General features: G+C 41.6%; 1 protein-coding gene across 1 annotated transcript in view; it reads right to left on the reverse strand.

Moving 5' to 3' along the window:
* Positions 1 to 416: 416 nt before the first annotated feature.
* The window catches only part of igsf3 (immunoglobulin superfamily, member 3), a 197,006-nt gene continuing 171,063 nt past the window's right edge, over positions 417 to 26,359 (reverse strand). Inside the window, exons 7-10 of the mRNA XM_078559656.1 lie at positions 22,628 to 23,035; positions 11,495 to 11,905; positions 6,225 to 6,641; positions 417 to 1,056 (exon numbers count right to left, since the gene is read on the reverse strand). Of these exons, the coding sequence (XP_078415782.1) occupies positions 806 to 1,056; positions 6,225 to 6,641; positions 11,495 to 11,905; positions 22,628 to 23,035 (1,487 nt within the window). The 3' untranslated portion in view covers positions 417 to 805. The remainder of the gene's footprint in view (positions 1,057 to 6,224; positions 6,642 to 11,494; positions 11,906 to 22,627; positions 23,036 to 26,359) is intronic.

Raw genomic sequence — 26,359 nt, forward strand, 5'->3', positions numbered from 1 at the left:
TTGCCTGCACAGGGTGTCCTTCCTGGCTTGTCTATTGCACAAGTAATAGTCATTTGACACATGTCAAACACCGAGTTTGCCTGACGCAATGTCTATGAGTCTTCAGTGCTACAGCTTCTTCTCAGCTTCCGTGAGCTTTCCACTCCCCTTTTATTGTTTCTGTTGTTCAAATATTCTATGCAGTGATTGAACAGAAGGTCTGGGTGTATATCCATCCCTCAAGTCAAAACTTCTCTGATTTTGTGTTGACCCTTCTTAGACTTATTAACTAAGCAATGGGGCAGTTAAGTGTCATGAAGCTCTAAAAAAAACACCCTCAATTTTACATCATTACAGCTCAATATTTCTATCCATGGAACTGCATTTGCTATAGTTCTGTATTCCTCGGGAGTGACAATAGTCTTAACATTCAAGAGATCATCTGGCATTTTAATGAGATCATACCTATTACACATGATGGACTAATGTGACAGCAGAACTCTCATGCAGTAAAAACAGTTGGCAGAAGACTATACATCTACATTAGTGTAAAATTAAACATTCCAACTATATCAACTAATTGTGTTGGGAGTAATGGGGAAGAGGCCAATTGAGGCAAACATCTTGGAATAAATGGATCCTCTTGCCCCCATATCTCACTGCCATGACCCTCAGAATGTACATTCTTAATGTAAGAGGTGGAGGATATTGCTTCCAAACTTGGATATTTTGGGGGTAAATATTCATCCTTAATTCATTACAACTTTGACCCCGTCAGTCGAATATCTCTTATATTTTCTCCGAAATCCCTTTCCTTCTTCCCCTCTTAACCGAGGCTTCCTGGTCCTATTCTGAAATCTGGTGGCTCAAGGCTTGTTGGAGAATAAGTCACTGCAGGTTCTTTAATCCAAAGCAATGGAACACCATTTTTGCCATCAGATTTCTTCTGCGAATTTAGAGTTTTATAGCGTGTTAGTAAAATTGCAATAAGCAGGACTCCAAAAATTGGAAAAGGGTAGAAAAATATGAAGTAGAATAGGGCATCATTTGAACAAATCGCTTCCTGAAGAGAAGAACCTGGAGGAAAGAAATAATGAAAGATCAGAAACTCATTTTCTTTTTTGTCATACCAGAAAATTCTCTTTACAGACGCTGATGGGATGTCCTGTTTATTTTTAGCATTTTCTGTTTTATTTTAGATTTCCAGGATTTGAGGTTTTTTTTGTCTACATAAAAGAAGCCTTTTCACCAGAATTTGCAGATTGATCATGTTCACAAGCTTAGTTAGAGTACATTATGCAGCTTTATGCATAACTTGAGGCACAGCTGATTACTATTCAAGGCATTTCCCACCCAGGCTGTGAGTCACCTATCAGGCATGCTGACAAATTACTTTTGAAATCTTCTCTTCCTGGGTGGCTGAGGGAGTGTAAACTGATTGACACCAGTGTGTTACAGTAAAAAGGCCTGAGAGGGAGTTAAAAAGAGGGTGTTATTGATTCTTATAATACTCATGTCATACTCCACAAGAACACAGGTTTAGTTGGTTGAGTATCAACAGGATTGTGAAACCGAATTAAACCTTTAAATCACACTTTTATGAAGCGCTTTGCAATGTTTTTCTAAGTTAAAGGCACTATATAAATGCAAACTATAAATGCAAATTGTGTGCTGCTGCCACATATTGGTCACTCTCTATAATTCAACAACAGCTTGCATTTATAGTGCCTTTAACATAGAAAAATGACACTGAGCTAAAGAAAGAAATGTTAGAATGGGTACCCAAAACCTTAGTAAAAGAGGTGGGCTTTAAGGAGTGTCATAAAGAGGGTGTGGGGAGGAAAGGAGGGGTTCAGGGAGGAACTGAGGTTGTAAAGTGAGAGAGGGTTATAGAGATGGGAAGGGACATGGCCATGAAGCCATTTAAACACAAAATGAGAATTTTAAATTTGAAGCATAGGAGGACTAGAAGTCAATGATGGGGGGTGAAGATAGGGTGGTGGGTGAGTAGGACTTGGTGCGAGAGAGAACGTGGGCAGCAGAGTTTTGCATGAGCTGAAGGTTACTGAGGATGAAAAATTAGAAGCTGGCTAGAGAGCATTTGAATAGTCAAGTATGAAGGTTACAAAGGCATGGATGTGAATTTCGACAGCAGATGAGCTGGAGGTAGAAGTGGTGGTTAAGGAAATGGAATAAGCTCATTGTTGTGATGGATATACATTATATAAGTTCTTAATGTGTAATCCAATGCTACTGAGTGGATAATTTTCTCATTACAGAATCCAAAGAAATTTACCCTATCCTTCTTGTTGTGATCAAGAGGGAGTGGAGATGCTGATGGCCAGGAGGGCTGGGGGGAGGCTGAAAACTTTCCTGAGAAGCCTGGGCTGAGCACTCCTGTTCCTCCTGGTCCACCAGGATTATGAAAAAAAACCACTTACTTTAGGAAGCTGGTACCTTCAGCCTCAGGTCAGCTGTGGGGAATCTCAGAGGTCACGTTTCCCCCTCATTAATATTATTAAATTTGAGTCACGAGACTGCTGACATCAGCAGGCTGTGCCTTTGGTATGTTAATTAGGACCCTTGGCCTTTTGCAGGAGGCTTGTCCATGAACTAATTTCTGGAACTTTATGGGGCCAGGTTGCCTAATTGTGAAATTTTAAGCCTCTTGCCCCACAACCCTTCCCTGCCAGTCAATGGACAGGGTTTTAAATTGAGGAGTGTATCACTAGAGACTAATCGGACCCCAAAATAACACCTCTACTCATAGTTCTTATCAAAAATGTCCAATCATATTCTATCAAAAAAGAATTTCTGTGGTGTAAAACTGCCAAGTCAGTCCCTCTGCCATCCAAACAAAAACCTTTAAAATCAGCTTTATTACAAAATTAACATATTCAAAAAAAATGATCAAGAAAATCACAAACATATCCACTGCATTCACATTCTGTGACTAGTGGTGTGCCTCAGGGATCTGTACTGGGACCATTGTTGTTTGTTGTCTATATCAATGATTTGGATGATAATGTGGTGAATTGGATCAGCAAGTTTGCTGATGACACTAAGATTGGAGGCGTTGTGGACAGCGAGGAAGGCTTTCAGAGCTTGCAGAGAGATCTGGACCAACTGGAAAAATGGGCCAGAAAATGGCAGATGGAATTTAATGCGGAAAAGTGAGGTGTTACATTTTGGAAGGTCAAACCAAGGTAGGACATACACAGTAAATGGTAGGGCACTGAGGAGTGCGGAGGAACAAAGGGATCTGGGAGTTCAGATACATAATTCCCTGAAAGTGGCATCACAGGTAGACAGGGTTGTAAAGAAAGCTTTTGGCATACTGGCCTTCATAAATCAAAGTATTGAGTATAGGAGTTGGGATGTTAGGGTGAGGTTGTATAAGACATTGGTGAGGCCAACTTTGGAGTATTGTGTGCAGTTCTGGTCGCCTAACTACAGGAAGGATATCAGTAAGATTGAGAGAGTGCAGAGAAGATTTACTAGGATGTTGCCGGGTCTTAAGGAGTTGAGTTACAGGGAAAGATTAAACAGGTTAGGACTTTATTCCTTGGAGCGTAGAAGAATGAGGGGAGATTTGATAGAAGTTTACAAAATTGTGAGGGGTATAGACAGAGTAAATGCGAGTAGGCTCTTTCTACTTAGATTAGGAGAAATAAACACGAGAGGACATGGCTTTAGGGTGAAAGGGGAAAGGTTTAGGGGGAACATTAGGGGGAATTTCTTCACTCAGAGAATGGTGAGAGTGTGGAACAAGCTACCATCTGACATGGTAAATGTGGGCTCACTCTTAAATTTTAAGAATAAATTAGATAGATACATGGATGGGAGAGGTCTGGCGGGTTATGGACGAGGTGCAGGTCAATGGGACTAGCGGAATAATATTTCGGCACAGACTAGAAGGGCCGAATGGCCTGTTTTTTCTGTGCTGTAGTGTTCTATGGTTCTATGGTTCTCTATGCACTTTCTATTCACCCAGCTGTTTCCCCAATACCTCAAACTTGGTAGGCCAACTCCATGCATGTGCCCTTGAGTCAATCCCGCTCTAATTTCATCTATATCCACTCTACATTCTACCATCTCCTGCCATTCCTTGCTCACTCCCTCTTGTAGCTTCTCACTGTTCCCAAGAATTAATAAATAGAGAGAAAAAAAACAAGAAATAGAGGAAAAGTAACAAAGACGCAGGAATATACTAACAGAGGTCAACAGAGAGAATAGGGGGTGCAGTGATATTTTAACAGAGATAAATGGAGATAGTAAGGGAAACAGGAAGAGATTAATAGAAATGGGGAGAATAAGGCCCAATATTAACTCACATTTTGCAGTAGCTTTCCCCTAGAATATCCTGCACTGTTTTACTTAAAACAGACACTAAGCAGTGGTGCTGGGGGTGGGGCGGGGTGGAATTAGGTGACTAAAGACATTTTCCAGGGGGATGTTGGAGAGTCAGGGCAGAAATGAAAAGTTGTCAATAAGAAAAACAAGGTTCTGATAGCAGTCAAAGTATCAAGGCAGTGGAAACAGAGAGATGGTTGTGAGTTACATAAACAACCTTGGTGATGTAAGTGTGATACATGGGTATGTGGTCAAGTTTATCATGGGTACCAAACAGAGTCCAAGGTTTGCTAGTGATCAAATGGATTCAGAATAGTTGCTGGTTGAGATGGTTCAGATAGAGAAGGCAAACAACTCAGAGTCTAGTGGTGGTTGTAGATTTCAAGCTTCAAGGTGGTTGATGTGAGTCTGAGGCTTAATGGTAGTCAAGGAATGTCTGGGTTGTGGAGATGGTTAGAGAGATCTGTGGCCTAGAGATTAGCTATTTGACTTGAGGTTGGAGTCCTGGGTCTTCCTGCGGTATATGGACAGAGGCCTGGCTAGATGAAGGTCTGAACCCAAGGTCTGGCTGGCCAATGGTTTGGGTTGGGTTCTGGCTGGACAGCAGAGGAGAAACAATCCAAATTTGGTATTCATGGAGAAGCAAAATCATCATACAAGGGTTGAAAGCAGTGATGGAAGAAAGCACATGACTGAGAGAGAGACACACACAAAGAAAATCAGTGAGGCTGACAAAGACAGAGAAAGAGAGAAACAAGTGAGAGTAACACAAACATGGAAAGACCTTAGGACAGCTTTTCAACGGATTCTCCAAGCTACTCCGGGTTCTCTGCATATAGTGGCCCTCCAACAAGGACACAAGTCACAAAGTCTTCTTTCATTCCAAACATTCAGGAAAAATAAAATATTCTCTAAGTAGAAACCATTCTGACTTCAACCTCACAGCAACCACCAACTGCCCATCCCCACCACCAATCCTCTTCTTAGCTATACACTGTTTCCTTATCCAACCTGATTCAAAGAGAAACACAATGGCAGCATTGCCTCATTAAAGGTATCGTATGAATCCTGCACTGCATACCTCAAGCTACTTGAATGCTGTGGTAGATCAATATTGTATATAAAATCATTGCTGGGAATACGCAATATATTTTGTGTTGAAATGTTTAGATAACTTATGGTACAACTGCTATGCACCTTTTCTTTCTGGTAATGTTTTGAGTTTGTTACAATATAACTTCTGCATGCATAATCTTTATGATACTTTGTGGATTTTTAACATTAAATCCCCATGGATTTTCAGTGTTTAAAGGGATATGGGAGCTAGGGGACCCATCTAATATCAGTCACCACTGTAGATACGATATAAATTTAATATACTTTAAAATTACTTTTTAACATAAGGAAAAACTAGGCATTTGTTTGGATGTATTATACCTCAGATGCGTATAACACAGTGAAGAGTAGTGAAGGTAAATCTGGTGTATGACTTCAGACACATTAACTTTGGCTCACTGGTTACACTCTTGCTTCTGAGCCAGAAGGTTACGGGTTTAAGTGCCACTCCAAAGGCTTGAGCATGTAAATGTGAGCTGGCACTTCACTGCAGCTCTAAGGGAGTGATGTAATGCTTGCAGCTCATTTCCAGCCAGCACCACAATATCAGCTAATGCACTGCTCACACATGGATCAGACAGGTACTCAATGGCCTTTTAAGTGTCTGCAATCCTTTCATTGTTCCCATCAACCTATAAGAAAAGTCGAAATCTGTCCACCTTCATAAAGCGTTCCCAACGCATCATGCACTAGGCAGTAGATTAAATTAAATTATTTAATTTAACTGATGACATATGATTCAGGAAAGATCAGCATTTTGTTGATGAGTAAGTTACCTTTATCTTGTACAGTGACCATGACCAGCCCAGACTCATCCTCCCCTAGTTTGTACCAGATATTGTTGGCATTTTGAATCCATTCCTCCACGTGACAGTAGTAATTGCCCGTGTCACTGCTGGCCGAGTCCTGCACCGTCAAGCTGTACAATCCATTGGAAGGTCTCTCTAACTGCAGTCTGTCCTTCATTCCCTCAGCTCCATCCAGTGAGACATCGAACCCAAACACTGAATTGTGATCAACTTTTAAAACTGTCTCCTTTTGGTCAGCACCTTCCTTGACTTTCCACACGAACCAGGATACGGCAAATTGGGAATTATCTTGTGTTCGGTGGGTTACATTGCAGCAGAGCTGAAACAAGTCCTTCTCTGGTATGCTAATGTTCAATTCTGTTTTATCCACTTGCATTTTAAATTCTGTTTGTGAAATTGAAAACAAGGAGATAACAGGTTTTAATGTTTAATCTGTGAAAATCTGAGAAAGTCAATGCACCCATTTTTCTCTTCGTTGATTAAACTCTTCAATCTGATGCTCCCAACAGGGAGTCACACTGGAAGACAGTGCAGCTCAGAGAATCATAGCTGCAACGTTGCAGTCCTATTTCCAATCCACGCTTCTTCTGAGCCTCACTTCCTACTGGGAGTGCTGGATCAGTGAATTTACTCTTATATTCACACTATTTCCCTCAGCCAAGGGTTGGACAAGCCCAGATTCAGACACCTTTGCCCAGGTCAACCCACCAGGAGGTAAAAACAAAAAGCTAAAAGCTACTGCGGATGCTGGAAATCCAAAACAAAACAAAAACAGAATTACCTGGAAAAACTCAGCAAGTCTGGCAGCATCGGCGGAGAAGAAATCAGTTAACGTTTCGAGCCTTCATGGCCCTTCGGCAGAACTGCAGCATAGTTTCAACAAGGGAGAAATATAAATTGGTTTAAGGTGGGTGGGGGGGGGGGGGGGGGAAGAGACACATTGAGGGTGTGGTGTGAGCAGATAATCAAAAGATGTCACAGACAAAAGGGTCAAAGAGGTGTTGAAGGTGGTGGTCTTTGTCTGAGAAAAGTGCTAATTAAGAATGGAAAACAGGATATTCAAAGTACAGCTCTAGTGGGGGTGGGGTGGAAAGACTAAAGGTTTTAGTTTTAGATTTAAAAATAATGGAAATAGGTGGGGAAAGAAGAATCTATATAAATTATTGAAAAATAAAAGCGGGTGGGGGGGGAAAAGAAAAGGGGGGGGGATGGGGAGTTTAAGATCTAAAGTTGTTGAATTCAATATTCAGCCCAGAGGGCTGTAAAGTGCCTAGTCGGAAGATGAGGTGCTGTTCCTCCAGTTTGCGTTGGGCTTCACTGGAACAATGCAGCAAGCCAAGGACAGACATGTTGGCAGGAGAACAGGGTGGAGTGTTAAAATGGCAAGCGACAGGGAGGTTTGGGTCTTTCTTGCGGACAGACCGCAGGTGTTATGCAAAACGGTCGCCCAGTTTGCGTTTGGTCTCTCCAATTGGAGAGACCAAACGCAAACTGGGCGACCGTTTTGCGGAACACCTGCGGTCCGTCCGCAAGAAAGACCCAAACCTCCCTGTCGCTTGCCATTTTAACACTCCACCCTGTTCTCCTGCCAACATGTCTGTCCTTGGCTTGCTGCATTGTTCCAGTGAAGCCCAACGCAAACTGGAGGAACAGCACCTCATCTTCCGACTAGGCACTTTACAGCCCTCTGGGCTGAATATTGAATTCAACAACTTTAGATCTTAAACTCCCCCTCCCCCCATCCCCACCCCGTTTCTTTTCCCCCCCCACCCGCTTTTTTTTTTCAATAATTTATATAGATTCTTCTTTCCCCACCTATTTCCATTATTTTTAAATCTAAAACTAAAACCTTTAGTCTTTCCACCCCACCCCCACTAGAGCTGTACTTTGAATATCCTGTTTTCCATTCTTAATTAGCACTTTTCTCAGACAAAGACCACCACCTTCAACACCTCTTTGACCCTTTTGTCTGTGACATCTTTTGATTATCTGCTCACACCACACCCTCAATGTGTCTCTTCACCCCTCCCCCCTCCCCCCCCACCCACCTTAAACCAATTTATATTTCTCCCTTGTTGAAACTATGCTGTAGTTCTGCCGAAGGGCCATGAAGGCTCGAAACGTTAACTGATTTCTTCTCCGCCGATGCTGCCAGACTTGCTGAGTTTTTCCAGGTAATTCTGTTTTTGTTTTGTTCCACCAGGAGGTAAAACTGAATGATGCAGAAAGGGCTTTATCTTAAGCAGACTGTTACTGCAGCTCCTACATGTAATTATTGTACCTGACAAAGTCAGATGGGATTTTTAATTTATATAGCAGACGTGACCTCGAGATGAGAGCCGTGATGGCTTCTCACATTCAAACTGTTTGCCGACTCCTTGCCGTCCAGGACCACAGGCTAAAATAAATAAGTTGTTGAAGGGCTACATGAGTGAGCCCCTTTAACAAAGGCAAGAGGAAGGAATAAAAAAATTAGAGGCAGAAGAAAGATGCAGACCGATTCAAAGCAAAGAAGTTCTTGCATTCCAAACACTATTACACCTGAGTAACAATTATATTTTTCTACAATAGCCCTGGTATAAAGTAAATGCTGCATTAGTTTTCTTTTTTCAGTTGTACCACACATCGTGTTGGTTCCACGGTATATTCCCACCTCCAAGCACTTTACCCTGAGGCCAGCCCCTAGCAGCTGAAGCTTCCTGGCATGGCAGTGGCTGGTAGCCAATTAAAATGCACTCATATGGGAAATTAAGCTCTATTTTTCAACAGAGTATAAATTTTGTAGGTGGAGCACACCCCCACCGCCTGTGATGGCTGGATGCATGTTACTTTCCAACCACTCCATGGACGCGAATGGAAGATGCAGTGCCCCTCCCTGTTGCTCCACCAGACTGGACTCCCTCAGCAGCTCTCCCACTCATCTCAGAGTGGGGGCTGCCAGCCAGCACTGTAAAAGGCATGATGTCCTGCACTCCAGCCTTGGGAAATGCTCACCACCACTAATTGGACAACAAAAGTGGAGGCAACCTGTTAATTGGCTGCCACCTGTAAAATGAGGCCATCGGATGTGCATCTCAAACGCACGGCTTCAGGACCCAGGAACAATCTCAATATTGCCTACTGTCTAGAGACATATATTATAGATTACAGCAAATTTCAGTTACACTACATCAAAACTGCATCTTCAGAGCCATAGCTGGAGGCTTACATTTAATCCCAATACAATGCGGGTTTGTCATATGGAGTTCACTGCGGAAAATCCCATTCCATAATGGCCTATTTCATGGCTTCATTGCAGCGATAATGGGCCTTTTAGAGCAGATCTCAGGAATTTAAATTTTGCTGGATTATTCCTTATGGTGCAGCAATACTAATTTTTACAGTTTCCTCAAGGACAATCTCCTCAGCATACTCGAATAAACTCTTATCTAGACAATATCATGTGTGGCACCATCGCATCTGATCATGTCTCACACCTTTTCTGCCTGTAGCCACCAAAGCTGGATACCAGCTTAATCAGGAGTAGGTGAGGCAGAGATGAATGTCCAGGTGGTATTTCAATACAAAGGAATTTTTTGCCAAGTAAGTCACACTGTGATTAAGTCAATATTAACACCAGCAGTGCTAATGAGATTTAAAGAGATTGCCTCAGGCAGGCTATAACTATATCATTAGGTTTGCTTGGCTTTTTTCATTTAAAAAAAAATTAATAACATCTGTGTCTTGCAAAATGATTACGTGTAGCCAATGTCACAATTATTATTTGAGAAATTTGAGTATAGCTGCCTGATTATACTACTGGCCAGAAGAACACAAGAATTAGGAGTTGGCCATTTGGCCCGTCGAGCCTTCTCTGCAATTCAATAAGATCATGGCTGATCTGATCGTGGCCTCAACTCCACTCTCCTGTCTACCCTCCATAACCTTCAATACCCTTGTAGATTAAATATCTGTCTAACACAGCCTTGAATATAAATGACCCAGCCTCCACCGCTATCTGGGGTAGAGAATTCCAAAGATTAACAACCCTCTGAGAGAAGAAATTCCTCTTCATATCCATCTTAAATGGGAGATCCCTTATTTTTAAACTGTGCTTCCTAGTTCTAGATTCCCCCCATGAGGGGAAACATCCTCTCATCATCTACCCTGTCAACCCCTCCTCAAAATCTTACATTTCAAAAAGTTCACGTCTCATTCCTGGCCCTTTAAGAACAACCCTATGACCACCACTTTCTTCCCCCACCCGACTGCGTATAAACATGTGTGCATATGAGGAATACACACCCCTGCTTTTAGGCTGTGAAGGTGTAATATATTACTGGTCAGGACAAAGCTGAAACAGGATTAACATTGTTCAGTTACTGGCCAGGAAGAGTTTACAGAACAAAGTGTTAAACTTTACAAAGCCTATTGCATATAAATTTTAAAAGAAATTTTGTTTAATATGGAATACCAAGTAAGATGGAATACTGTCAAAATAATAGGCAGAATAGGGGTGAATTTTGTCACAAGCCCACAGCCTGGGTAAAGTAGACAACACCAAGTCACTGGACAGTCTGGTGCCCTTGTTAAGTTCAATGTTGTCATTAATAATGATGCATCATCCAACTGACAGGATTGTGCTAACCCATGACGGTGACACTGAACTCCTTTGAAACATAGAAGAGCAACTAATAGTGGCATTCAAATTTTTCAGGAAACCAGAGCACATTTAAATCTCGCTAGCCCCGCATCACTTGTGTTAAGTGTGTGGAATTTTGGGGGTGGGGGTAACTCATACAGCAAGCAAGATATTTATACAATGTGCACTGTGGTACTGTGATGCGCATTGTGTTTTGGCTCTAACATCAGTATTGGAGGCAAGACAGCATAGCTCATTTGGGAACTGCTGGTGCTGTTTAAGCAGGACATTTATAATGTTTGCAGTGTTATGCTATGGATTTGATGCCAAAACAGGCAAAACCTCTGTTATATTTATGATGTAAACAACATTGCAATTTAAAACTGAGGCTAATTCAGTACATATCAATCAGCTGGATGTTATTGTATTTCAGAAACCAGATTTCAGCTAATTTTCTGTATAATTTAATTCCTCAAACATCATACAGCCATGTCTTAAGATTTCCAATAAAGAGACCTCATGTAATGTGGTCTGATGCCAATCAGAGGAATAGCTTTTGTAAACCACTCTTCAAAAAAGTATTTCTCCCAAATTGAATTGAATAGCTATAGAATACCTGGTTGTTGTACAGTGACAGTAGTCAGTCCAGACTGATCCTCTCCCAGTTTATACCATACATCATTAGGGTCAAGTAGCCATTCTTCTACATAACAGAAGTAACTCCCAGTGTCCGATGTAGTTGCTTTCTGTAGTGTCAGACTGTAGAGTTCATTGGTAGTTTTTTCAAACTGTAGCCTATCCCTCAGGCTTGCACTGTTATTCTCAGAGCTGCCATACTCAAAAACAGAATTCCGATTCAGGCTGAGAATAGGATGTCTATCTTGCTCTAGTGTTCTCTGGGCATACCAGAACACAGATAGTTGGGAATCCAAGTTGGTACGGTTGCTGATCTTGCATTCCAGCAGAATCTGACTATCCTCTGGCACCATAATATTTCTTTCAGTTTTGACAGTTTCCAAATTGCTTTCTGTAGGTAGAAAAAGTTTTCACTTTATTAAAAGGAAATTTGAAAGCCAAAGAATTTAAATATTATAGAATACTAGTTTCATAATTCCCCAACAGATTTATCAGATATTCTATTCAAACACATTAACATGACTGTGTTAAAAAACGTGATTTGTGTAAACATATCAGAAAATAGTTTGACCTTTATGTTTTTGAGCATCAAGTGCAATAAAAACAGAAATTACTGGAAATAAAAGATTCATAGAATGGTTACAGCACAGAAGGAAGCCATTCAGCCACCACGTCCATGTCAGCTCGCTATAAGAATTACTCAACTAGTTCCACTTCCCTGCCTTTTCCCCATAGCCCTGCAATATTTTTCTCCTTAAATAATAAGAGTATCCAATTTCCTTTTAAAAAGCATGATTGAATCTGCTTTCAGTTATTGCATTCCAGATCCTAACCATTTGCTGCATAAAAGTTTTTTCACGTTGCCTTTGGTTCTTTTGCAAATCATCTTAAATCGGTGCCCTCTGGTTCTCAATCCTTCCACCAACAGGAACAGTTTCTCCCTACCTACTCTATCCAGGCCCCTCATGATTTTGAGCACCTCTATCAAATCTCCTCTTAACCTTCTCTTCCATAAAGAGAGCAGCCCCAGCTTCTCTAATCAGTCCACATAACTGTTGTCCATTCTCCTAAATCTTTTCTGCACCCTTTCCATTGCCTTCACATTCTTGGCCAGAATTGGAGACAATATATTCTAGTAGAGGCCAAACTATTGTTTTATGCTCTGTCTTTATTCATAAAGTCCAGTATCCCATATGCCTTATTTATCATTTCTCAACCTGTCCTGCCACTTCAATGAGCTGTGCACCTATGGGGTGGAATTTAATCTTCTCCCCTGAGGTGAGTTTGGATACGGGGTGCATTTAATCAGGCTAGGGGGTGCAGGTGGGGACCTCACTGCCTTCCTGTCTCTGCCCCAATTATGTCTGGAGCAGGAAGGCTCACGGGCAGCTTCCTGGCCTGACGCCAATTCAGGCCCACATTTACTGGCCTCATCCTGCCGCTGCTGGCATTCAACCAGAGGCAGGAGGGATAGCTACCAGGCAGGGAGGCCAAGAGACAAATCCTGTTGAGTTTGCCTGTGGGGCTTCCAGGAGGCGAAAGGAGGTCCCTCGTCGTCAGGCACTCACTGACTGATCAGGGGGACCCCACATCAGGAAGTGGGGGACAGGGGTCCACTGAGAGCTGCCCCTTGCTCTTTCTTCCAACCCCTAACTAGCCCCTATGCCAACCTCTAGCCAGTGATCACTGACCCCCATCCTGCCCTCATGATACCTGTGGCCTGAGTTTCTCATTCATCCCGGGCATTGGGGGTGGGGGGGAGGGGTGCATTGCCAGCAGCTACACTGCTCCTGGTGGTGTTGCCTACTATGGAGAGTTGTTGGCCTCTGATTGTCCATCAGTGCTCGTGGGACGGGATTTCTGTCCCCAAGGTCCTTGATCCTGAGGAAGGCTCACTGCTGGCCACTTAAGTACCTCAGAGGCACGTAATATGGTGGGCCTTCCCCGAAAGCGGTGACGCGGGGTTCTTGCCAGCTCTCCAGTTGGCGGGTGAGATCCCTGTCACCTGGATTAAGTTCCGCCAATACCCCTTGGTCCTGCTGCTCCTACAGCCTCTTTTGCCCCTTTTAATTGAATCCTTTATTTTTTTTATTGTTTTCCTCATTCTTCCTACCAAAATGTATCACTTCTCTGCATTAAATTTCATCTGCCACATGATCGCCCATTCCACCAGCCTGCCTTTGTCTTCTTGAAGTCTATCACCAACCTCTTCATAGTTCACAATACCTTGAAGTTTTGTGTCATCAGCAAATTTTTGCAATTGTGTCCTGTATACCCAAGTCATTAATCATCATATTCTTCAGTTCTCTGCCCAAAGGCAGGTCCTTGGCAATAATTCACTGAACCACAGCAAGGTGCCATGATTTGTTACTATAGGTAGGAAGGAGGCAGGCCCAAGTCTACCTCAGCCGAACAGGGATCGAACTCCATGCTGCTGGCATTAGGTCATGAATATAGATCATAAAAAGCAGTGATCCTAGTACTGACCCCAGGGGAACTCCACCATTTATCTTCCTCCAGTCTGAAAACAACCACTCACCAGTACTGTTTCCTGTCACTCAGCCAACTTTGTATCCATGCTGCCATTGTTCCTTTTATTCAATGGGCTTTAACTTGGCTGACAAGCGTGGCACTTCATCAAATGCTTTTTGGAAGCCCATGCACACCCCTTCAACCACATTACCCTCATCAACCCTCTCTGATATTTCCTCAAAAAACTCAATCAAGTAAGCCAAACATAATTATCCCTTAACAAATTGTGCTGACGTTTCTTAATTAATTAACATTTGTCCAAGTGACTATCAATTTTTTTTGGAGGATTATGGCCAGTGTCTCCGCATTTTCCACCCATACTTTTGTAAATGTCCTGGGGTTTATCTGATCCAGTCCTGATGATTTTTTAAATTCTTTCACAGGATGTGGGTATCACTGGCAAGGCCAGCATTTGTTGCCCATCATTAATTGCCCTTGAGCTGAACATTTCAGAGGGCAGTTAAGAGTCAACAACGTTGCTGTGTGACTGAAGGCCCTTCCCTAAAGGGGCGATCATGAACTAGGTGGATCTTTATGATAATCGATGATAGCTTCATGGTCATGATTAATGAGTCTAGCTTTATATTCCAGGTTTTTTTATTAATTGTATTTAAATTCCATCAGCTGCCGTGGTGGGGTTTGAACCCATGTCCCCAGAGCATTACCAGAGCAGTGACATTACCATTACGCCACCATCGTAACACCTCCCCTTTGTCAATTTTTAGCCCATCCAGTGTCTCAACTACTTCCTCTTTCACTTCTTCCTTGTTAAAGACGGATGCAAAGTAGTCATTTAGTACCTTAGTCATGCCCTCTGCCTCTACATATAAATCTCTTTACTGGTCCCTGATCGACCCTACTCTTTTTACCAACCTTTTACTTCCTAAAATGAATGCACTACTGACCACTCGAAGAGGAAAATGATTTCCAACAACGTTCATCAGCCTGTGACCAACGTTTGTCAAAAAATCAACAATATGAACAAGAAATTAGATGGCCCCAAATGAAATAACTCGAGAAGTAATGAGATTTATGATGATGACAAAGTGACATATAGGGCTTATTACTAAGATTATTGTCTGGAAAAGTTGCAGGTAATAGATCAAGAAACAAACAAATAACACAGAAGGATGATGAGCAGAAATGACATTAGATGCTGATACAATCTAACTGTACCGAGTGCACTGATCACTAGCCTCAACAGCAGTTAACATACAAATAAAAAGGGCATTTGTGTGTGGAGGGGTGATTTTCTCATTGTATTCTTCTGCAATTTAGGTGAGTTTCACAAAAAAACTTTGCAAAAATAATTTAAACTATACTGTAGTTTCTCCACCACGAGAATACACACAACCCCTGAGTGTCTACATTCTTCAATGAGCCACTCAGATAATGACAGCACTTAGCTGCATAGAAAAGCAACCACAGAAATCAGCATGAGCTCCTCTCCTAGACATTGCTCATGAGGCCTCTGGTTCAGTAGTGCTGGAAGAGTGCAGCCTCAAATTTCTTAATTGGTTGCTAGGAAAGGAAATTTCTATGGGCCCACTAATATTGCAACACTCTTTAGAATTCAAAATTGGTTCAAATGAAATGTGTTCTCTTAGTGTGCTGGAGCTTCTGTGTGATGTGGATGCAATTCCATGCACAATGTGAGTCCGTTCCATAGCACCAGCAGCAATAGTCAAATGACAGCATGCAAACTATCATTGCTGTTGTCAGTCCCTTCAAATGAGGATGATGTCTGCCAGCCTTCAAGATTTGTGTGTTCTCAGGTGACTCCAATCCTGGAGCCACAAGTCTTTGGGCAGAAAGGACAAGAGTTGCTCCAAGTAAAAGGGGTTTTCTTGAGCCAGGGTTCTGCTCTCTTTCCTTCCGCTTTCATCGTTTCTTTGCAGCAGAGTTTATGCAGCAGTTCCTGACTGTGTTGCAGCTTATTGGATGAGGCACCACAACACAGCACAATTAATGACAAGTTCCTTCCATGCACCAATGTCAATTTGTTCCCTTTTCAATAAAGCCTTCAGAGTGTCCTTAAAATGTTTTCTCTGTCTTCCTTGAAATTGGGTGGCACCCTTAAGTTTGAAAAGAGGATCTGCTTCAGAAGCCGATTATTTAGCATGTGGATGCGGTGCCCGGGTGAGTGAAGCTGATTTCGCATGATTGTGGTTGCAATGCTGGAGGAATTGGCTTTGGTGAGAATGCCGGAGCTTGTTCATCTGTATTCCCACTTGACTTTGAGTATTCTACAGAGACACTGTTGGTGGGGATTCTCCAGTGACCAGAGACTTTGGAAGGTAGCCCAAGTCTCACTGCCATATAGAAAAGGTGGTGACTAAAGCTTTTGCCCTCTTATGAAGATCTCTATTGTCAAAGACCCGGTTGTGCAATTTTTGGAAGGTGCAGCGGCACAGTCGATTCGGTGCTGGCTCGCCCCTTTGATGGTGACCTTTTGAGAAAGGTAGCTCCCAGGATCTGGGAAGTGTTCAACAACTTCTTAAATTCTCCCCATCAATAACAACAGTTGGAGGTGTGGGTGCTTGAATGGAGGACGGCTGGTGGAGGATTTTGGTCTTGCTGATGTTGATTGAGGGATCAACCCTTTTGTATGCAGAGTTGAAGAGTTTGAGGATGGCCTGAACGTCGTTTGCAGTGTGGGCCACAACTCTGCAGTTGTTGGCATATTTTAAGTCATGGCTCTCAGCTTGTTGAGGTTGAAAAGCTTCTCATTGAATCGAAACTCATATTATGACCCCTTGTGAAAATTGGTCATGAATGAGTTCCATGACCAGGCTGAGGTAAATAGTGAAGAGTTGGTGCAATCATACAGCCTTGTTTGATGCCCGTCCATATGTGAAAGGGCTTGGTCTCTAATCCATTGCAAAGGACGGTTGCTGTGATGCAATCATACAGAGTGGATAATAACAAATTTTGCTGCTCACCCAATCTCTAGAGGACTTTCCAAAATGCTTCACAGGAGATGGAGTCAAAGGCTTTTAACAGATCAAGAAAGGCCATGTAGAGCTCTAGTTGTTCAAAATACTTGCGAACTAGATGTAAATATTAACATTGTGAAACCCATGTGGTCTGTAAAGGTGGACTGAGTATATTTGTGGCTGAAAAAAATGGCATATTAAACCACTTGATTTATATTAGAATTTTGTGGCAGAACCTGGTACAGCCATCATCAACAGCATGAAAAATAAGGGGCCTTAATGACTCCTAACAAAGTAGGGGATTTTCAAATGACACTTTAAAAGTAATGCATTGAAAATATTCCCCTACACTTATTTTCTTTAAGACAGCATTGCTAATTGTCAGCTTTAAAGTGTGTTTTAAACAATAGTCTTCTGCTCATCCCTTACAGTTTGGCAAAGTTTATATATATATTTTTAAAAAGGCAAAGAAAGCACTGCCTCTACCCAAGACCTTCCAGTTTGTATCTTGTGATAATGATAACTATGGATGGTGCTTAACAAATGTCCATACCCAATTTAAGCAACACAGCTGAAAGAGTTTTTCTTGTTGATTCAGTTTAACGTTTTTTGAACGTGTTAGTTTAAATCCTTTTGATGTAGATTTGGTATTATTACTGAGGGATTTGGTTGGGAGATTTACTGAGTCTTATAGCTGAATTAATGCGTTTTGAGATAGATTTAACAATTCAAGACACTTCGGTGATGTTGCCGTTTGAACTGTGTATGATTGTTCAGGTCAGACATGGTGGTAACTCTTGCCAGTTAGTTTCCAGACATTAGGTCATCAGCATGATTATTGAAACAGAGACTCAAACAAGAAAACAAAGGAATAGGCAAAGTAGCATAAGAAGGATGACAGCATTTTCCCATTCTTGCAGTCATTTTCTCCCCTGGTTTAAGGTACAGTAGTGGCTTGTTCTTTGGCATGGTTTTGTGGGAATTGTTGTGGTGCCTGCATGCCATGTCCATGTCCGCATCAGAGCAAGGGTTAACATGGGACTAGAGAATAGCACCGCCCACGGTATGATGTATAGCGTTACATGGTAATGGACTGAGAGAACAGCTTACAGAGAACACTCTGGAAGCAGCTACCTGCATGATGAACAGCACCATGTATGACAGTAACCTGGGATCTGTAAATAGTTCAAGACTACCAATAAAGGGTTCATGATTAAACATACAAGTCTCAAGATCTCATCAATGAGCCACAGCAGCTGATCACTCATAGTACAACATGGCTGGCAGTGGTAGGAGCTCCTAAAATATATACATCAGCGGTAATATGAAAGGTGGCAGCATTTTAAGCAATGAACCCAGAACAATATCCCAAGGTAAGCAAAACTAAAAACAACTGAAGCCGAACCAGAGAGACATGCACCTAAGAAGAAAATTTGAAGAAACAATTGAAGAACCTTTGCTACAAACTTAGAAGTTGAGCAATCCACCAGGGTGAGTGGAAGCCTATTGCAAGACCCATGTGTAACACAGAGTAAAAAGGGAAAAACAACCTGGTCAGCTCACAAAGATGGGTGAGCAGAAATACAAAAGGTGCAAGCTCCTGAGCGATGCTGAGTTAAGACACTTAGATTGCAAGATGGTGCACAAATCTACAAAAATTGCAAGACCCTGAGTGATGCAGTGTAAAGAACAGTTTCGAGACAGTGGGCAAAAATGATAAAAAGCTGTATTTACTTTATAGAATAGGTGGCAGTCCCACCACTCAGCAAATCCATAGAGAAACTGAAAGACAGCTGCAGTAAAAAGAAGGAAAAAGCCTGCAGAGTTTAGGAGAAAGGGAGACCTTTTCAGTTGGGGTGCTGGCTTCTTATATAGAAGAAAAAATTGCTGCAGTTTAAAATTTTTTAAAAAAGGCCCACGATCGGGGTGATCCCAAAAGAGCATAGGAGAAACACACAGACAGAACCGATGGCTGCAGAGAGCCCTCAAAGGAAAGAATCCCTTAGAAAAGATGTGCTTCTACCTTGAAAGTTTAGAAGTGTAAAAAGAAAGTCCCACCATCGCTGGAGAGCCTACCAAAATTGAAAAGGGCGCAGGAAACTCAAAGCACAGAAAGCTGACAGCCACAGAGTGAAAAAAACGGTTACTTCACTGACAGTCTTAAAGCAGTAACGACATTTAAAGTGATAACTACAAGGAAAAAAACAGGCCATGGACAGCAAATTAGAAGAGCCAGATGCATTTCTGCTATGGAAAGGGTTAAACCAGACCCAAAAATGGGCGTCTTGAAGAAGATCATTTTTAGTGTATAGGAGAAGTATAAGATTAAATAAGGAATCAGAAAAAGTACATGTTGATGAGTTTTTATTCATGTTTGGTTTATTTACTGGTGAAGTACTCTACAGCCAACATACTGTTCCATACTAGACAACATTGGTGAGATGTTAATCGGCTTCGACAGATATTTTAAAGTCCAAGTTGTGGAGAAGGTCTAACACACCACCAATAAAGCATTGAGGGTGACGAGACCCCTGAGAGAGGGCAGCTCCTAATAAAGCACTGAGGGCAACAAAAGACCCCAGAGAGAGAGCAGCTCCCAATAAAGCACCGAGGGCAACAAGAGGCCCCAGAGAGAGGACAACTCCCGATAAAGGTACTGAGTGCAGCAACAGGCTCAAGAGAAAGGGCAAAAAAGAAACCCTGGAGTGACAGAGCCAAAAGACCCCAGAATGAGGGTGACAGACAACCCCAGAGAGAGGGAGCCAGAAGACCCCAGGGCAAGGGAGGGAGACGGCAGTGTGGAGTATGCAGATGGATCTGTATGAAGGAAAGCTCAGAAGAAGCAAAAGGTGCGAAATGTAAATGAAGCTGTCCTACAGGAAAATGTTCACATCAGAGCAGAACTGGAAGATTTGAAGTACAAGGTTCAAGCTGAGTATATACCTCTGAAAATGCAAGATAAACCGAAGTCTTCAATGAACCAAGCTGTTGAGATCTGAACAAACAAATTTCAGAGATGACACAAAGGTATCAGGAGGAAATAACGATCCTCAATTCCACAGATGGCAAATCAAAACAGGAGTTGGCAAAACTCAATCAGATGTACAGCCAGGCAGGTAGAAAAGGCACGCAAAGAAGTTGCAAGAACTGTCTAGCGAGAACACTCTGGAAGCAGCTACCTGCATGATGAATAGCACCATGCATGACAGTAACCTGGGATCTGTAAATAGTTAAAGACTACCAATAAAGGGTTCATGTTTAAACATACAAATCTCAAGAACTCATCAATGAGCCACAACAGTCGATCACCCATAGTACAACAGGCATCAACCACTTCCCAAGTGGACATTACACCCGTGTAAGCTTAAACATGGAATAATTTATCTTCGAAGGTGTCACATGGGAACCTGATCACATCCTCATCTGACATTCACGCTGTCATCAGGTGTTAGTAGACATCGGAAAGGAAGAGGAGCTGTAGTGCATTTTTCCCTTGCCCAGCCCAGAAGTGCTGGAGATATTATAGCACATTGCTGTTGCTCTTACTAAGGCAATTTATTTGTTTCCCAGTTTAAAACAGCTTAGCTACCCAGATAAACTCAAAGAACTGGGCACCTATACTTTATAGATTTGATTGAAGGTTATGAAATATTGAAGAGACTAGATTGTGTAGTGAACACTGATTCCGTAGTGCTTCGAAAGAGAGCAGGACCTGCTACCAACTAGGGCAAAGATAACCATGTAAAAAAGGTAGCCCCTTATAATATAAATCAGAGTCAATGAGATCTCTTGAAATAGTTTTAATTGCCTAAAGAGGGTAGGAGAGGAGTTTTCCAGATTTTTCTGTCTATTGGCCTAGGTTTTTATTCTGGCGATGGCTTGGCTCCAAGTGGGTAGAGACTGTCTGTGTCGTGATGCAAATCAGATCTATATAGGCCAGGCTTGACAAACCAATATTTTTTTCATGTTATTTCTGTATATTTTTGATTACCACAAGAGAGATCAAGGATTAAAACAGGGACCTTCTTGGTCTAGTTAAAACTTGCCTTTACATTTTGATCCTCTTTTCAAAGAATACTCCCACATGTGCATGAGTGAGAATACATACGAACAGTATTGTCAATATTGTCTTTTCTTAGCAATAAAGTGTATGTGGCCAGTTTGCAAAATCCTTGTCAATTATCTTCTGTTTATTTTTATGAAATCTTGCTTCATTAAAAACATTATAACAAAGTGCATTTACATTTTAGAATGCAAACATGCAGTTCAAACACACAAATTCACATTTTAGAATTAGACTGCTGATCCTCATCTCTGTAAATGCTAATTTGTTAATTTGTTGAGCGCTCCATATTAAGTGACTTCTGGAGTCAGTGAAAACTTCATATGCCTCTTTTATTTGTTACTGAGAAATGGAATGTTTTGGAATGAATTAGTAGATGTGCTGTAGCATAACTCTTTATTTAATCAGTTTATCTGTGTCTCCTTGATATTGGAGTAACATAATGGAAAAACCTTTTTTGTGAGTGTGGAATAGTGACAATGAAACCCTTTCTCCAAAGAAATCAGTCTTTTTTCTATAATGAAATCTGGAAAAAAGTTGTTTTGGTTTCTTTTTCTAGTTCTTGTATCCTGTGGCTTCTGTCAATGCAAGACCAGAGTGAGACTGGAATTTGTTCTGAGCAAAAGAGGTCGAAGCTGGAGCCAACAAAGCACCAGAGGGAGTTGATGTTCAACATTTTCCAGTTTGGTGAAACAATGCAAATGGATTTAGGCTATGGCACAGCTGGAGACAGAAAATGGTGACTGTGGCAATGACTGCAACCCAGATAATTCTCTTCCACTAACAGCTGGATTTTGGCGAGCTGGTGCTGAGGCTGTTAGTAAAGAGCACGGCGGCTTTGCTTTTTCTGTGTATTTTCACCTGGTCTTGTCCTTCACTGCAGCACTAATGTCACATGCCAATACAACAAGTCCATGCTTTAGGTATTGATTTGTTGGCTTTGGAGAGGCAGGAGTTAAAGAACACATAAAATGAAGATGATAGTACACTTACCTTGGAGCTGAATCATTCAAAGGAGCCAGTCAGCAAAATGTCAAACAAATCAAAAGTGGCAAGTGCTCACATCAGTTCCACCTCCTAGATTATAGCCACGAAAATGACGGCCAACACCAGGGTTCAAATGTAGAATTGTCGCATATCGCAAATGCACTGGTGGTGCAAATAACACTAGCATGAAATCCCTTGGAAAATGTTAATTAGACTTTAAAATATAATTAGGTACACAAGTTCTGTTAGGGAAGAGAACCTGTAAAATATCACTCTCTCTTGGTCCTGAGCTAATTTAAATAGATGTTCAGGTGGCTGACACTGGCCATCAGACATCACAGAGTAAGACGCGAATTCAGTCCCCAGCATGCCTGCTTTTCATCTCTTTTTAAATTCTATACCACTCCTTGACCAAGAAGAGGACATAAACCTCTGCTAATGCATTTATCAAGAGAGATATATGGCTTGTGTTTAGATTTACCCTCCTGTGCTACTAATGAGGCACCTAGCCACCACTGCACAGAATGTTCTTTGTAAGCATGCAAGGATTAAAAGTTTATTCTGTACTTGAAAGGAACAAATGTAGGTTCAATACCTGGACGCTGGACAGTGACAGTGGTCAGTCCGGATATATTCTCTCCAGCTTTGTACCAGATGTTGTTGGGGTTCAGCAGCCATTCCTCCACATGACAATAGTATTTCCCACTATCATCAACATCAGCTTTTAGTAAGACCAAAGTGTAATGCCCACTTAAAGCTTTTTCAGCCTGCAGTCTCTCCTTTCTCTTGTCTCTTCCTAACCAGTCCTTATACTCGACCACATAGTCACGGTTTGATATCAGGATGAGTTTATCATCTTTCTCCAGTGATTTCTGAACGTACCATTGCACGGAGAATTGCGAGTCTGGTCTTGTTTGATTCGTGATGATACAGTCTAAATGAATGTTGTCATTTTCTTTTACTACAATGTTCCTTTTTATTTGGTTGACTTTTAATCTACAATCTGTAAGGAAAAACTTGATTAGTCACATGCAGGACAATGGTAAACACAAAATAAAAACACTTTATTAATATTTTCCTCTTTTTTTTCTCTCTCAGATATTCTAGTAACCATAGTGACCCAGATTTTGCAGTCAGTGGTAAAGTGATGACACTGACCATTGACCTCCAAGAAAGTTCCCCACGAAGATTGAGCAATCTCTGTGGCGTGGATTTCCCTTTTCCAGATATTAGTTTGAATCTGGCATCAAGTCAAGGGAATCTCCAGGTGCCCAGAAACAGTCAGCTCATCAAGCAGAGTAATCAGCCAGTCACACTGAAGTAGACAGTATAGACAACAAACCAGCAAGTAAAATGCACTGATTATTATTCACTTTTTAAATATCTTTTTAGAGAGAATGAAATAAATGATTGAGACATACATGTGGGATTAAGGTAGAAGCTGAACTATCATAAACAGGCTTTTAGAAATGTTAAAAATGTGGATTTTTAAAAAACCGTAATGGAGAAATTTGGCATTCAGCAAATATAACATTAGTTTATCAGGACCAGAAAGATAGTTCAGCAATAATTGTGAATTTAGTATGCCATGAAAACCCAGTTACACCATGTTCAAAAAGGTCCAACTTTTTTCAAGGGTTTTTACAGCAGATCTAATAGCGTAAAAGGGCAAGTTCTCATCAGTTCTGTGATTTCTAATTGTTTGTAGTCTGGGGGTACTTCATAGCGCACATTTTGGACAAGCAAGGAATTACTGACAGCAACTTCTGGATTTTCACATTTAACTGTGCTTGTAGAGACTCCAGGTGTTGTTGCCAGTTTCAGAGGGAGTAACGATGGTGAATTCTGACAGTTTTGCTGTTATTACTGCTGCAAGATCCAAGCCATCTTCCTCTACAGCTGGAGTAAGCACTTCTCCACAAGTTGAGCTGTAAGGCATAAAAACAAAAAACTACTGCGGATGCAGGAAATCCAAAACAAAAACAGAATTACCTGGAAAAACTCAGCAGGTCTGGCAGCATCGGCGGAGAAGAAAAGAGTTGACGTTTCGAGTCCTCATGACCCTTCAACAGAACTGAGTAAAATTAGGAGAGGGCTGAAATATAAATTGGTTTAAGGTGGGGGGGAAGAGAGAAGTTGGGGGGGTGGGGGTGGTTGTAGGGACAAGCAAGCAGTGATAGGAGCAGATAATCAAAAGATGTCACAGACAAAGGAACAAAGAGTTGTTAAAGGTGGTGATATTATCTAAGAGAATGTGCTAATTAAGAATGGATGGCAGGACACTCAAGGTACAGCTCTAATGGGGGTGGGGTGGAAAGACTGACAGGGCATTACAGGTATAGATTTAAAAATAATGGAAATAGGTGGGAAAAGAAAAATCTATATAAATTATTGGAAAAAACAAAAGGGAGGGGGAAGAAATGGAAAGGGGGTGGGGATGGAGGAGGGAGTTCAAGATCTAAAGTTGTTGAATTCAATATTCAGTCCGAAAGGCTGTAAAGTGCCTAGTCGGAAGATGAAGCCCAACGCAAACTGGAGGAACAGCACCTCATTTTCCGACTAGGCATTTTACAGCCTTCCAGACTGAATATTGAATTCAACAACTTTAGATCTTGAACACCCTCCTCCATCCCCACCCCCTTTCCGTTTCTTCCCCCTCCCTTTTGTTTTTTCCAATAATTTATATAGATTTTTCTTTTCCCACCTATTTCCATTATTTTTAAATCTATACCTGCAATGCCCTGTCAGTCTTTCCACCCCATCCCCACTAGAGCTGTACCTTGAGTGTCCTGCCATCCATTCTTAATTAGCACATTCTCTTAGATAATATCACCACCTTTAACACGTCTTTGTTCCTTTGTCTGTGACATCTTTTGATTATCTGCTCCTATCACTCCTTGCTTGTCCCTACAACCACCACCCCCCCCACCTCCCCAACTTCTCTCCCCCCACCCCCCCCACCTTAAACCAGCTTATATTTCACCCCTCTCCTAATTTTACTCAGTTCTGTCAGTTCTGTTGAAGGGTCATGAGGACTCGAAACGTCAACTCTTTTCTTCTCCGCCGATGCTGCCAGACCTGCTGAGTTTTTCCAGGTAATTCTGTTTTTGTTTTGAGCTGTAAGGCAATTTACTTCCAAGCAAGACACTATTTTCTTCTCTAACTCTTCTGCACCCTCCTCTCTGTCTGTTACAGCATTGCAGTGAGATAACCCATGTGACAGACGAGTCAACATCAAATAAAACTATTTATAAAACAATGTAACTGTGGTCACATTGGACCATCAGACAACTATGTGACTCAAATTTATAATCACAGGTCTTCAAAACAGACATCTTAACCATACCACTACAGGAACTGCATTGTCTGTCTTTCTTCTGAGTCGATGAACTAATTGAGAGGAGTGTGAGTCATATGACTAACTGTTTCACCATGGAAAAATTAAGGAGATTATTCAGTGATGAGCAAGATAATTTAGAGTATACTAAGGTTTAGCGTGACTCCATCTGGCCAGCAACAAAGATAGCTACGAAACCTGGCTGAGAAACAGAAGAAAGATGCCCCCCTGTTCCAGTTTTTAATTTTCACTGGAATAATTTGGCATTGATGCTGTTTCTGCTTTGCAATATTCATTGAGGACATCAATGTGATGTACAACAGGTATTATATCCAAAAAGCTGCTGTGTTTGCATCCTTTTTGTGCAAATCTGTACTACATTAATATTTAATCAAAGCACTTACATATTAACATGCCAACTGTAATGTTACTCCTGCTGGTAATTTAAAAATAACTTGCAGATTGCAAGTTCCTCAGATTGCATCGTAACATGAAAAGAAACTTTGTAATGAAACCATTCTTGTTTGCAAACTGGTTTCTGGGAAACGAATCACTGTATGAAATAGGAAGATTTACAATGAAGTATTGTGTAACAACAACAATAATTTCCTTTCAGAAAAAAGCTGTATGTTGAAAACTTTGTTGCAGGATTAATGGCTGCAGGTCTAGCAACCTTTTGCTGACATTGATGCCAAAATTCCATGGGCGTTCTGTCACTCTCCACTGTAACTTAAGCAGCAGTCTAAGGAATGCTCTATACTGTGGACCAAGGCCCAGAAATGACAGTTTTTACAGGGCCTTGTTGAGAGCGGAGCCCCTGCCCACGACCACCAAGGCTTGTGAAGCAATCAGGTACAGGGGCTCCCACAAAGGAGTTCACACTCTCCTGGTCTCAAGGGAGCATTGGATAATTGGTACTTTTGGCTGGGAGCAGCATTCCAGCTCATTCACACAAATGGGGCCCACCTAGTTTTCCAGGCCTGTGTTATG

Source organism: Cetorhinus maximus, chromosome 16, assembly GCF_964194155.1.
Source record: "Cetorhinus maximus chromosome 16, sCetMax3.hap1.1, whole genome shotgun sequence".
NCBI classification, from domain to species: domain Eukaryota; kingdom Metazoa; phylum Chordata; class Chondrichthyes; order Lamniformes; family Cetorhinidae; genus Cetorhinus; species Cetorhinus maximus.